Here is a 13,733-nt window from a genome sequence, read left to right on the forward strand (position 1 = left end):
AGATGGCATCCTCAGAGGACCGCTTGGCACAGTACGCAAACTGGAAAGGGTCAATGGTGGGGGGGAGAACGGATTTGATGTGCTCCATGACAAGCCGCTCAAAGCACTTCATGATGATGGGCGTCAGTGCCACGGGGCGGTAGTCATTGAAGCAGGACGGTGCAGGTTTCTTCGGCACAGGAACGATGGTGGCAGCCTTGAAACACGACGGGACGGTGGCCTGCTGCAGGGAAACGTTAAAGATGTCCGTGAAGACACCCGACAGCTCCCCAGCGCAGTCCTTCAGCGCTCGGCCCGGGATGTTGTCAGGGCCCGCCGCCTTACGGGTGTCAATAGCGGCAAGCGTCCTCCTCACACCGTCGGCAGAGAGGCGCAGGGGCTGCTCGTGTGGGGGTGGAGTGGTCTTCAGCGTGCAAGTGCTGTTCTGGGCGTCGAAGCGAGCAAAGAAGCGGTTTAGATAGTTTAGCAGACGGACGTCGCCCTCACAGCTCCTCGGCGCGGGCTTGTAGTCCGTGATGGTCTGAATGCCCTTCCAAAGGCTACGTGCGTCCTTGCTGTCCTTGAAGTGGGGGGAGACCTTGCACGAGAACGCCTTCTTCGCTTCTTTGATGCCTGAGGACAGGTCGGCCCTCGCTGTCCTCAAGCCAGCCTCATTCCCCGCTCTGAAAGCCTTGTCCCTGGCCCTCAGCAGTCTGAGGACAGCCCCTGTCAGCCACGGCTTCCAGTTCGCGCGAGTGACGACGGATTTTGAGCAAGTCACATCATCGATGCACTTCGTGATGTAAGAGGAAACAGAGTCAGTATACTCCTCTATGTCCGTCCTGTCGGTGGTATTGTATTGTAGGTGGCTGCCTGCTTAAACAAGTCCCAGTCAGTGGTGTCGAAGCAGTCACGAAGTGCATCGGAGGCACCCTCAGGCCACACCCGAACCCGCCTCCGAACCGGCCTGGATGCCTTTACCAATTGTCTGTATGCGGGCAAAAGCAAAACGGTGAGATGGTCAGAAAGCCCAAGATGGGGGAGGGGGGTGGCTTTGAAAGCTCCCTTTTGCGCAGAGTAGACTAGGTCCAGGAAGCTGTCTCCACGTGTCGGAAAAGTAAAATGCTGGTGAAGCCTCGGGAAAACAGACTTCAGGTTGGCATGATTGAAGTCTCCAGCGAAGATGGTGAAACCGTCAGGGTGCGCTGTCTGCTGTTCACTGACAGCCTGGTACAGTCCGCGATCCTGTCGCCTTCGATGTTGGAAGGCGGGATGTATACCGTGACTAGCAGAATCGCGGTAAACTCCCTCGGCACTTGATGATCAAGACCCTGGTCCTGGGGTGCATAAGAAGTATAGAAATTGGATGGATGGTTGTCACATTAATATTTGGCAAGGTTTTGAAATTAGTTATCTTGGTCTCGTTTTTTTTAAACTACAAAAAATGGCATTTGAATAGGGGGTTGTACCCTTTTTTTTTTATTTAGAAAATAACAATATGAATTAAAAGCCTTCATTCAAACTAGGGGTAAGGAACCTTGGCCCCACAAGACCCATATCCCGGCTCTTTTCCATGCATATGGCTCTCGTGGGAGCAGGATTCCCTACCCCTGATCTAAATGAATACCTCTGAGATTGATTCAAACCCACATCCACTGACTGTAAAGCAGACATCTAACCGATACTGTAATGTCCACAACACATCTTTCAATTTATTAAAAATAATAATTTTGAATGTTGTTCTATTTCTTCCTTTTATCATGACCTCCTTGGAAAATCCAAGCATAAGGCCCAAATACCACTTTTTCCTAATATTATTTGTAATGTAGTTGCTGTACTTTACCTCAACTGGCATAAGATTTAGGATTTGGGGATGAGTTCAGTGATCAGTTAAATATATTTCCTTTGTATTGGAAGTGTTGTATTACTATAACAATTTGGTGAAAGTAGACTTTCTCGCTTTCTCCGGGCATTAGAAAATGAACATGCCATGAACAAGACCAATTTGATTGTTTATTTATGTACAAAACCCTGGGATGTTCACATATCAAGTATACAGTACCAAGTGACAGAAATTATGAAAGGTTTGAACATAAAAAGGGTATTAAAGTAGTAAATCAGTATTGCAATTAAAAAACACAAGCTATTGAGGGAGAAACGCCAGTGTTGGTCTCTTGCCAAAAACAACAGAACACAAACATGGATTTTTTTTTTTTTTTTAAACATTTAAAATGGAACACAGTTCCATGCGGCAAAATGGCTTGTAGATAAAAATGAAATGAGATCCATCGTGGTTTTACAAAATTGTAGAATTCATGTTTTTTTTTTTCCAAAGCTCTTCTAATTGTTGTTTGCCTGTAAAACAAACAAGAAATCAAAAACATTTAGTTTTCAGGCTTAGTGTGTGTGTGTACGTATGTACGTATGTTTGTATATATGTATGTATATGTATGTATGTATATATATATATATATATATATATATATATATATATGTGTGTGTGTGTGTATATATATATATATATATATATATATATATGTTAATAAAGCAAGCGTCAAACCGCATCATAGCATACCATAGCATTGTAAGCATCCAACTGAGCATCCAACTCTTCAGCTGATAATTGGGGTCTGTTTCCTCTTCCTCTCCCTCGTCCACTTCCACGTCCCCAACCTCTTGAGCCTCCACTGCTACCACCTTGCCTCCGTTCACTCCATTCACTCCTTTCACTTCTGTCACTCCTGTCAAGCGTGGACTGACCGAGCCGGCTCCTGTCAAAGCCTCTGTTGGAACTGTGGGCAGACCACAAATCAGCTTATAGGATAAACAAGAAAACACAACTCAAGATCCACTAATAATCAAGGGGTGCTATGTATCCCTGAGTAATTTGAGTACCTGCTCAGGAAATTTTCTTTGCCCCTTGAACCCATTTATTTACATGTACATATTTACATTAACATCTACATTTGACTTTTACTGGTTGCGTTGGCCACTTATATAAATCGTTTGTGAAGTTAGAGGTAAGAACCTCCAGGTTAGGCAGGTTACACAAAGATGCTAGGCTAGCATACTGTCGGCTATATAAACAAACACTAGTCTGTTTATTTACTACATAATGCACTTTATTATGTGTCTGTCTGCTGTTTAATTTCGTATTGGGTCACTTTATGGTATATTTCTATCTGTTGCCATGGAAATCAATTGGGAAGATGACATTAAAGGCGAGGAAATACAGGTAAAGACAGTTTACTGAGACACGCCAGCTGCTGTCACCTGCACTAGAGTACTTTGTTAGGAGGCACTTTATTTTATTTTACTTTACTTTCATAAACTTTGGTCTGCTGGAAAATGAAAATAGAGACATTTTGGAGAAATCTCTAAATCACCATATTTGACCAAAAGATCCGTCCGTCTGTTCATCCTTCCTTCTCCTCACGAGGGTTGCGGGCACCTGCCTACTGACTTGGGGCAGTCGGCGGGGTGCACCCAGAACTGATTGCCAGTCAATCACAGGGCACACATAGACGGACAACCAGTCATACTCAAACTGACACCTACGGACAATTTGGAGTGCTCAATCAGCCTACCATATATGTTTTTCGAATGTGGGAGGAAACCGAAGTATGATAAACCTACGCAGGCATGGGGAGAACATGCAAACTCCACACAGGAAGGCCAAAACCAGAATTGAACCCACCGTCTCTGTGAGGCGACATGCTAACCAATGCCCCACCATGCCGCAGAAAATAAATCTCATATATTTGTAATTTCTGAATACTCAACTGTTCAACGTTCATTAGGATATCTGAATAAAAACATTCAACATCTACATCTCAACTGAGGATTGAATGATGGTGACTTCTCACCTTTGTGTGGACTGTCTACTTTGCGAGTCGCCGTCAGATGTCACCTGTACAATCTTCATGGGGCGACCTGAAAGAGTGAGATGACAAGAGAGCACACTTAGATATGCTGGCATGATAACAAGAAGGTTGCTGTCTAAGAGGCAAATCCCCACCATCAAGAGGGACTCCATTATAGTGTTTCAGAGCTTTGATTGCATCTGCTGGCTTTTCAAAGCAAATATCTGCACTTCCTTTGCTGCGGCCAGAACGGTCATAATGGATTGCTACTTTACTCAGCGGCCCGAAGTCTTCAAACAGCTCCTGGGGGGAGAGAAGTCAAGCATGGGTTATTGTCACATTGACACCAACACGGTGACGTTTAAGAGCTGTGTAAATTACTTGAATGTCTGAGTCGGACACTCCAAAATCCAGGTTGGAAATGAGCAGTTTAGTGCCATTTTCTGCTCTTCTGTCTGCTCTTGAGCTTTGTCCCCCCTGTTCACCAGAATGCTGCTCAAACATGTCATGCTGCCATTTGTCTGGCAACTCTCTCGGCTGGGAAGGGGAAAAAACGGCTGTTTAAACACCATATAAACCCAAAATGCAGTCAGTTGGTGAACAAACATAACCACACTAAGCGTGCAGTTAAAGGAAGGCCTGGGAAGGTCACCCTTGGAGCTGGCCTGGTTCTTTGGAGTAAAGTGATGTAAGGCAACGACAGACAGCACCACACCAACAACCTCTCAAATGAAGAGCACCATGGAGCAGCCATCTTGATTGAACAATGAACATCAAAAAGTGGCGACATGGGCACGAGGCCTGTTGCGTTGAGTAGGTTGAGTCTTGGTGAGGTAAGGCTGGTAGGCCCTAAGCCTATGAACAAAAGCATTAACAAGTATGGAAGCCCGTAAGGGGACATGAAGGGACAACACACTTTTGAAAGAAACTCAAAACAAAAAAATACAAAATCTCTCAAAACACTCCTATCCTTAACTATGTGAGGTGCAGTTATCATTGTTGTCCACTTGGAGTCAGCATCCTCAAAATATATGACAGTTGAACATGTAATGAATGAGTGTATGCCCAAAGTTCCTATTGAAATCATCATTTAAATCAAGCATTGTCAACTGGTGGTCCGCGGCCCTCTAGTTAATCGTAGCGGTATCGCAGGTGGGCCGCGGCCCTCTAGTTAATCGTAGGGCTATCGCAGGTGGGCCGCAAAATTATAAATGAAAAATAATTGTAACATTTAAATAAAACTGAAGTTGAAAACCTCTGATTTAAGTTCTTTCTTTCTACAGCAATAACTTAGACCTGTCATGTTTACGCATTTACTCCTCTTTCGCTGTCAGGATATATTCACACTTTCTTAATCATGAACACGGCAATGTGCCCGTGTTGAATCATTGTGATTAAAATGATGCACAAACATTTTCTTTCCAGACTTATTTCATTCTTTGTCACTATGAAGTAATTTAATCCAATACTGAATGAATGGCTTCATCTTAAAACAACACATTTAGACAGGATGACAGCAGTAGAAGCATGTTCTCCATCTGTAGAATTGAGGGGGGGGGGGGTGTTCGGGATAAGACAGTTTTGATGAACAGATTACCATTCTCTAAAATTAAAATGCTCCTCTCCACAGGGCCAAAAAGAAAAAACTATGGAACTTTGGTTGAGGTAAAGCACAAGGTCTGTAATGCATTAAGTACGCCAGATAATTAAATGTCTAATTGCAACGCTGAAAACCAAAGTTCAATAAATTAACCCTTTTTTTGGCAGGAAGCTTATTACACACAAAATAAAGTGAAAGGGTTCTGAGCATTTTAGTAGTCAAATTCACAAATGTCAGCCTCTCAAATATGAATACTCCCTATTGATCCATGAAAGAATACAAATTGTATTTGCACTTCAGTTAAAATGAGACAATGCTGAATATCAGCTTGCCCATATTCTGAATTAATCACTATCCCATAAAGTCATTCCCAAACATAGTCTATTTAAAATAAAATCATAGATTTAGTTCTACATAACTGTACACATTTTAAGGTAATTGATGAACGCATGCAAGAACTGAGAAATGTGTCATACTTAATTGGAGCGCTGCCGTGTGTTGTCAGTAATCAGTCAATTTTGAAGGGGAGCCCCCTAATGTGATTTCCATAGTAAAAAAACATAATTTTCATACTGCATGTACTGCAGGGTTGGGCAACTTGAGGCCCACAGGTGGCTCTGATTCACAGTGTTTTTCATTATTTATTTGTATTTGGTTTGGGAACAAAGCTCAATTGATGGAAACCATTAGAGAGAGGTTTATCGGCATACGTCCCGCGGGCTGCACCATTATTAATTGGCCCACAAGAAATTTTATAAATAGAATAGAATATGGCCGACACGTCCACTTTTGCCTGTATGTGGCCCTCATTGAAAACATTTTTGATATTTTGCTCTACGGTGTTATCAAATCACTATTCACTACTCACTGGCAAACATCTGCCTGGAAAGTTTTATACTGCTTTTAATTAATCCAACTTGAGTAGACCTAACAATTTTGGCATTAGGAACGACATTTAGAACATAGGACCAGAATAATATTAACATTGCATGAATGAATGAATGAATGAATCGGTGGGTGGGTGAATAGACGGATATACCTATATTTTTGTGCAATATTAATTTAAATTGTATTTATTTACTTTGCCGTTGTTTTCCTTCTTGCAATGCATTGTGGTCGATACTAAAGTTTTGAGTGGACATCGATGGTCACTGCTTTTTCAAGTGCATTATGGGTAATTTTAAGTGTCCTGCATTTGTGCCGCCTGGACATTCGGACACCCCAACAAAATGGTGTAACCCATTGATAGCACACTACGCTATATAGCAAAGAGTGTGCACATTCGGACACAGCCTAAGTTTGTTTATCCGGAAATTGATCCAGAAACACATTTACGCAAATTAAAGTTTAGCGAGATTTCGCTTTTTTTCGACCTTTATCTTTTTTCCCTTTCATCACGGTGGCGCCGTACACAAACAAGCGTATTAACTATTCAATGAAGGTATTTAAGATCGTTCTTACTCTGGTGTACGGTGTGGGCCTGTTGTCTCGCTCGCGGTTAGAACTCCGCGCCGACCTCGAAAATCCACCGGCGAAACCAGAACGTTCACTCAGGCGGGACGAACCACCACCACGGCTTCCTTTGCTGTTAAGCTTGATAATGTCGTCCAGAGACATGCTCATTTTGTCGACCATGGTGGAGCGAAATGTTGGTTCAGACAGTGTCAGAGTACAAAGAAGTTGGAACAGCACAACTGTATTCGTTCAGTATTGCAAATCCCTCTGGTGGCGTTGTGGTGCGTGGTGCTAGCGGATATACGCACACAGTTTACGGAAATAACGTAATACACGTAATAACCAGCACTTTCGCTCATTGGTTACATGTCGCTAAAGCTTTATTGAAACGTGAAAATATACGCGTTTTCTTTCATTAAAGACTTTTAAATGCTAATGCAAACAAAACCTGCAATCCCTTTGCCCTGCTCAATTTAATTAAACGTTTTGTAAGGTATAATAATGTTTCATAGGTATCTCTGATAATATTTCATGAGTTGGTAGAAGGATAGTTTGGCAATCCAGTCATTATATAGAAAGCATTTACAAAAAAAAAAGCTTGAAGTCAAACAGACACATTTTAAAATAATAATAATGTAGCATTTAATTTAGGGATTATATATTTGTATATGTAATGATCGTTACTTTCTAACATGGTGTAATGATGTGTATATTTACGTTATCTGGGTTACGTTTCATTTGTGGATTGCTCTGCGACGTTCTTCGTGAGGGCGGACGGCAAGAAGAAAACAAGGAGGGAACGGGAGTTGAGTTGAGAGAGAGGAAAGTAAAGACGTAGCTGAATCAGTCTTGCCTTGTCCGTATCTTAGTTTAACAAGGAAAAGTACCAGAAAGTATGCACCGTATGCCCATTGTGAACCGCCATACTTCGGCCTCGGAGACGAACAACTTTTAAGGATTACAATAGGATCAATATGGCAGAATTTCAGGGGGAAAAAAGATTTGAATTTTAGGTGAAATGATGTTTTCTGACACAGTGATGATGAAACTTTGCATCACTTATTTTTTCTTTCCTCGAGCTCACACTTCTGGACTTGTATGAAAAATTGCTCCACAATTTGAATTACGTATATATTTTCTCTATGAATGACTTGGAATTTCCTGTTTCAGATTTTAGCAACATAATTTTGTCAATGGGTAAATACTATACACATAGTGCCAAATGGAGGACTAGTAAACCCGCCTTCTCAGAATTATGACCGACCTTGACCATGTTTTTCTTATGCCTTAGGAAAGTAAAATCAAGCAACTGTGCGAAGAAAATCCCCACTGCATATAGTAACCACATGACAGGATTCCTCTTTCCACTCAATGTGTACACGCTCCCGCGGTAGGGGATTAGGATTTTCACGGGGGTAACTACTTTGGCACAACAGGGTTTCTGAAAAAGAGGACGCCCTTTTTTTGGGTGTTAATGGTAAGAGCACTGGGGGGGTTGCTGTTGGAGCGCTGTAGTGTCCGACAGGGGTGGGGGGTGTGGTGCTGTTGGTCCGACGGGGGATGCTGGAGTGCGCTTCGGCAATCAAACAAAATCCCGGGCAATTTTGAACCCCCCCTCCCCGAAAAAAAAAGTAGGGCATGTCCGGGGAAAAGAGGACTTCTGGTCACCCTATCGTACGTTATGGCTGTTGTAAAAATTGGCTTTAACAATTGAAGTGCAAAAAAAAAAAAAAAGCTTACAGCACCTGGTATTCCCAGGCGGTCTCCCATCCAAGTACTAACCAGGCCCGACCCTGCTTAGCTTCCGAGATCGGACGAGATCGGGCGTTCTCAGGGTAGTATGGCCGTAAGCCGAACGATAGCTAATAATTTAGCATTTTGTAGACACAATCGCCCCAGAAAAGCAGCGACGTGTACTTGATGGCCGTTGTAAAAGTTTCCTTTCACAATTCACGTGCAAAAATAAAAATATAAAAGGCTTTCAGCACCTGGTATTCCCTGAAGTCTCCTCCGATGGCTTAATGCTTCATTAACATGTACCTGTCCGTCCTGTGTCACACCTCAGCTAGTAACTGTCGAAGGTTTTTGGTTGTGAATTGACCAAGCTGTAGTAACCAAATCCCAGTAACAAGGTCACACGCTTGTACTTTACAAACACTCCACAAATCTTTGAATTTGAATGTACAAAAGGAAACACTTGATTGTTAAAATGTTACGTTTTTTACAATATTTATGTTTGATTTATAGACCAATAGTGATCCAGCCATTTGGTTCATGAAAGCTAAACAGTGCCAACACACCTCAATTTTCCAAAGTTCACTGCGCAGAGCAATCTACCATTTGGTTGGTAATTGTTGCACCACAGTGATAGAATCTGGAACTTTCATGCACTAATACACATGTGCACATACATCCTGGGAGGCCCACTTGCATGCAGATGTGTTACAGATGTGGCGTTGAAAAGATGTTTGCCTCCTCATGTGACAACCTGAGTCATCTATTAGACATACATCATGTGATACGGTCTCAGTCGCCCCCATACTTCACGTGATGCATGAAGTTTGACCCATCTGATATGCTGCTGATAGACTTACCCATCAAAAGTTCAAGCCAAGGTAGAACTGACCTGTGTAATTGTTACATTAGCTTTATATTATAGTTCCATAGCGTGTTTTTTAATGTAGGAAGTGGAAATTGTTTGGAAAATTTTGCTCAATAAATTGTGGCAATGGTAACTGACACATGTGAATTAAACTCCATAAACCATCTGGACAATAGTTTTGATGCATAATATTATTCGGGAAGTCACGATTAGATTTTTTCCAATTTGTTCTAACATCATACTCTTTCAAGCATAACTGGACACACCTCATCCCTGTAAGTTTGGGCCCTGAATCTTTGTTCTGTGAAGTGCCTTCAAAAATCTTTTTAAACTGAATTGTAAAAACATGTTGGGACAATTAAAAACCAAAACCCATGGGAACCCAGGGCAACTTGCTCGAATTTCTGATTGATACATTGATTGAGGTTTTGCATTTGGCAAAGTAGAAATCCAACTTGAAATACTCATTCAATAATTTATTGGCTTTTGATTTTACATAGAGTTCAATTTGCAATAAACACAATGATTTGTCATTGACATTATACTTTATTTGGTAATTAATAAAGATTACAAATATACAATGTTAGAAAGTGTAACATGCGCAATATTAAAAAGTATAAATATTAAAGTGTCCGACACTACCAATCCTTGTTAATCATTGTTCTTCCTTTCAGCAGCAGCTCCACATTTCTTTCTCCTTTGTTTTTTTATTGAAAACTTTAAAAGAGCCGCTGTATGCAAGGTTATATGCTGCACTGGGATTCTTCTGTCTCTTCAGTCTGGCACCAACAGCATTGACAACATCCTCCACCTTATCACGTTGATAGGGCACCTCCCCGACACCGCGTGGTCTACTTGTGCATTTGGCTGATGTCTCAAAAAACACCATGTTGTGATTCTTGGCGAAGTTCTTAGCCTGATCCTGGCTCACCAGACCATCCGCCTTAACGACATCACGGAGGTCACTCTTGTTCCCAACCAGGAACCTGTTAAGTAATCAGCACAAAAACGAGACAAATCTTCTAAAGTAGAATAAACAATACATGTAATTTAGGCCTTCCTGCAAACCATATTAGTGTCAATGAATTCTCAATGCAGTAAAACCCTACATCATCAGTTTGTTGTTTTGGATCAAAGCAATAAAAAATATTATTTTGGGGCCATTGTGCAGCAATCTTAGTGTTCTTTTGATATCTAATCTATGGTGTTTTTGACAATCATTGAATGATGGGAACAGTTTTTTTCTTTTTACTTTTCTCCCCGATGAAGCTAGGAAGAGCCCATGTAGTCTTAATTTGTGGCAATGTACTCCCTGACATTTATTAATGTATATAAATATCAAAAAGTGATGTTAATGAATGTCTGTTGTGTTTTAATTTGTTTATCCTTGTCAGTTTGTGTAAACCCTTTTTTGGGGCTAGTATGCTAGCTAATACTATTAATGGGATTCATGTGAAGGGGGTTGTTTGTACTGAATAATTCCATTCATCCATTTTCTATACCGCTTGTCCCCACGAGGGTCGCGTGCGTACTGGAGCCTATCCCAGCAGTCTTCAGGCTTTAGGCGGGGGACACCCTGAAATTAATTGCTTATGTGGCATGCGTTCAGGATTATATACATACTATTGTAGATACACTGTGTTGACACTTTGCTGAATATTCATTTTGTTGGTAGAAACCACAGCAAATTAAATAATCTAAAAATAAATTACAATCTCTTGTTTATATCTGTACCTAGCCACTGTAAACTTTTGTACTCCTGCAAATAGTGTCATTAAAACCTTTCCTATGATCCTCTCCGTTTTAACTGTTTTGCCACCATCTCTCATTTATAGGCTGGTAATTTGGACTGCAGTAAAATTCTGGCCATCTGACAAATATAGTTGGTGACCCCTACTGAACTGCTTATGTTTTTTTGGGGTCAAATTCAAACTGGGGCCTATGCAACTTGACCGAGAGTGAAATCAAAAGTGCACCCTGGACTCATCATCTGTTGAGCTGTTACCTGAGGACTTTCTGGCCGAGAGAGTTCTGTCTGCACTCTTCTACCCAGGCCGAAAGGCTGTCGAAGCTGGCCCGACAGGTGACGTCATACACGAAGAGAACAGCGTGCACATTGCGGTAGAAATGTTGCACCATAGACTTACGGAAGCGCTCTTGTCCCGCTGTGTCCCACAGTTGGAGCTGGTGATACAGAAAACACAACAAAACAGACATGAGACAGAAAGAGGAAAGAATGACAAGATGGAAAAAGTGCTGAAAAGCATGTGTTGAAATACCCACTCGCCAACAAACTAGCACGAACAATGAAATTCAATGAGTCACCAATAAGACGGAAGAAAGAAAAGCAACACATGAAATACCAAGTCTCCTCTAAAGCAGGGTACACCAACTTTTAATACCTTAAATGTATTTTCAAATCTGACAGACCCCACATACCATATCATTTGGGGATGGGGGTATTTGCAAATCACTCCAGCAATGCCGAAAGGTAAATATGCAGGAGTTGACTGTACACCTCATAAAACAACCTCCATTAAACTTGAACCTTGTTAACTATCCACATTCAGTTTTGAAAATAGTTTTTGTTGATGTCAGAGGTCGCTCTAATTTAACCAAACTACTGATTAAGTTCACAAAGAAGGCACAGAAATGCTGTTTTTGAACAAAAATACCGGGGGGTAATTGAGGACTTTGGGTTTGATTATACAGCATGGATTAATACGTCACAGTATGTTTATATACGTGTATGATAAAACTGTCCAGAGCAATGGAAATGCTTAAGACGTTAGTCATGCTCATCACATTGTCTATCTACTGCTTTTGGCTTCATTATTTGATCCTCTTGCATAAAAAGTAGACTGTACTATCAAACTCTGCTCAGCATCTTGTGCCGTTTGTCTACCCAGGCAGAATTATTCAAACGGTGGAAGTCATTGTGAATGTCCCAAACATGAAACGAAGCAAAACAATTGTTTTCGTGCCATTTGGGGAACAAGAACAAAACACACGTTGCATTTGCCCCATGTAGTTGTGTTTAAGATAGCATTAGCATTGTTTTCATACATGTTCACCAACTCGACCGATAAATCCGACGTGGAAAATTCCTCCTAAAGAAATTACCTTCATGTTTTAGACAGGCAAATTGAAACAAACAAATAACTTCACAAAACGCACTGGTGATGAATAAAATGGCAACTCTGACATACAAAATAATGTTGCATTTAAGTTTATGATAATTGACTAACAGTTGTTTCACCTATTAGAAAGTATTTCAAATACTCAATTTGGTCTTTAATTACAATACACTTGCAAATTATGCTTTTGGCTTCTTACCTTGATCATCTCTCCGTCGATGTCAAGAACTATCTCTCGGAAGTCCACGCCGATCGTAGCCTCCGCGCTGTTAGGGAACTGACCCGCGCAGAGACGGTGTGTGAGGCAGGTCTTGCCTACCGCAGAGTCCCCGATAACGAGCACTTTAAAGGTCCTGCAGCCGCTCAGCAGCGACGACACACTGCCCAAAGAGTTGGACAGCTCCAAAGAGGACTCCATAGTTCTCGCGCTCGCTTTCACTTGAGTGGGACTTGTCCGCACCTTCCTTGCATAGTGTGAGCGCAAACTGCGGCGCAGCATCGCCGCCCTCAAGGACACAAAATGGAGTGCACTCCGCCGCACACATCCGAACACGTGAAAACAGGATGCTAAAATCGCTACCAGCCTGCAGTTGAAGTACATATCCTTAAATAAAAAAAAAAAAAAAAACGCACTACAATGTTCCTTAAACCTACGATTGAACATTAGCATCAATGTTTGTTTGATTGATTGATTTTAAATGTTATTATTTTTCTCACTTTTTTTGGTCCATTTGTCAGTTATTGTTTAATCAGCTAGAAGTTAAGGATGAAACAAAATAGTATTACTATTAGTAATATGTAAATTCGAAATGCCAGTCAACATTGAAGTTATGTCCAAAAACTTAAAGATTTAACTTCTATATCATTTAAAGAAAGCATATGGTGTAAATCAAGTTTATTGAGCATTTAACCATGTTAAAATCCTATTTCCTACGCAAAGTGGTGTTTTCCTCTATTCACCCAACTTGGAGCATTCCCCCTCATTCCTCCTCAAGCACTAGCCCCGCCCGTGTAAAAAAAAAAAACCCGACCAGTCCTCACATAGTGACGTCACACCGCCACTAAACGCCCAGTTTCTCAGAGCAGTTGTCCCTGCA

At 41.4% G+C, this 13,733-nt stretch overlaps 2 protein-coding genes and 1 non-coding gene across 4 annotated transcripts; all 3 read right to left on the reverse strand.

Moving 5' to 3' along the window:
- Positions 1-1,979: 1,979 nt before the first annotated feature.
- Positions 1,980-7,207, reverse strand: LOC148398746 (THO complex subunit 4-like). 2 transcript variants are annotated; one of them, XM_088374445.1, is made up of 7 exons: positions 6,904-7,053; positions 4,495-4,697; positions 4,224-4,379; positions 3,998-4,145; positions 3,846-3,912; positions 2,555-2,771; positions 1,980-2,334 (listed from the first exon to the last, which is right to left on the reverse strand). In XM_088374445.1, the coding sequence occupies exons 2-7, from the start codon at positions 4,630-4,632 to the stop codon at positions 2,320-2,322; spliced, it is 741 nt and encodes a 246-aa protein (XP_088230571.1). In that variant the 5' UTR covers positions 4,633-4,697; positions 6,904-7,053; the 3' UTR covers positions 1,980-2,319. The 2 variants fall into 2 exon arrangements, with proteins under 2 accessions (XP_088230571.1, XP_088230570.1); XM_088374444.1 differs by lacking the exon at positions 4,495-4,697 and having other exon boundaries at positions 6,904-7,207.
- A 1,423-nt stretch (positions 7,208-8,630) lies between these two features.
- LOC148398747 (5S ribosomal RNA) lies at positions 8,631-8,749 on the reverse strand. The gene has a single exon (XR_015858290.1). It is a non-coding gene; the product is annotated as a 5S ribosomal RNA (ribosomal RNA).
- Positions 8,750-10,025: 1,276 nt separating this feature from the next.
- Positions 10,026-13,203, reverse strand: LOC148398748 (ras-related protein Rab-33B-like). Its single transcript, XM_088373662.1, has 3 exons — positions 12,836-13,203; positions 11,505-11,683; positions 10,026-10,485 (listed from the first exon to the last, which is right to left on the reverse strand). The coding sequence occupies exons 1-3, from the start codon at positions 13,133-13,135 to the stop codon at positions 10,170-10,172; spliced, it is 795 nt and encodes a 264-aa protein (XP_088229788.1). The 5' UTR covers positions 13,136-13,203; the 3' UTR covers positions 10,026-10,169.
- Between the last annotated feature and the right edge of the window lie 530 nt (positions 13,204-13,733).

The sequence above is a fragment of the Syngnathus floridae genome, chromosome 4 (assembly GCF_059516105.1).
Source record: "Syngnathus floridae isolate MCC-2025c chromosome 4, RoL_Sflo_1.0, whole genome shotgun sequence".
NCBI classification, from domain to species: domain Eukaryota; kingdom Metazoa; phylum Chordata; class Actinopteri; order Syngnathiformes; family Syngnathidae; genus Syngnathus; species Syngnathus floridae.

What these genes read in the sequence shown, in the direction of transcription:
- LOC148398746 (XM_088374444.1), bottom strand. Translation starts at nt 7,077, where the DNA reads ATGGTCGACAAAATGAGCATGTCTCTGGACGACATTATCAAGCTTAAC. An exon ending in TGTCCGACTCAGACATTCAA is followed by an intron (nt 4,146 to 4,223) that starts GTAATTTACACA and finishes CTCTCCCCCCAG; the next exon opens with GAGCTGTTTGAAGACTTCGG. An exon ending in AGTAGACAGTCCACACAAAG is followed by an intron (nt 2,772 to 3,845) that starts GTGAGAAGTCAC and finishes GTCTGCCCACAG; the next exon opens with TTCCAACAGAGGCTTTGACA.
- LOC148398748 (XM_088373662.1), bottom strand. Translation starts at nt 13,135, where the DNA reads ATGCTGCGCCGCAGTTTGCGCTCACACTATGCAAGGAAGGTGCGGACA. An exon ending in TCGACGGAGAGATGATCAAG is followed by an intron (nt 11,684 to 12,835) that starts GTAAGAAGCCAA and finishes CTGTATCACCAG; the next exon opens with CTCCAACTGTGGGACACAGC. An exon ending in CTCGGCCAGAAAGTCCTCAG is followed by an intron (nt 10,486 to 11,504) that starts GTAACAGCTCAA and finishes ATTACTTAACAG; the next exon opens with GTTCCTGGTTGGGAACAAGA.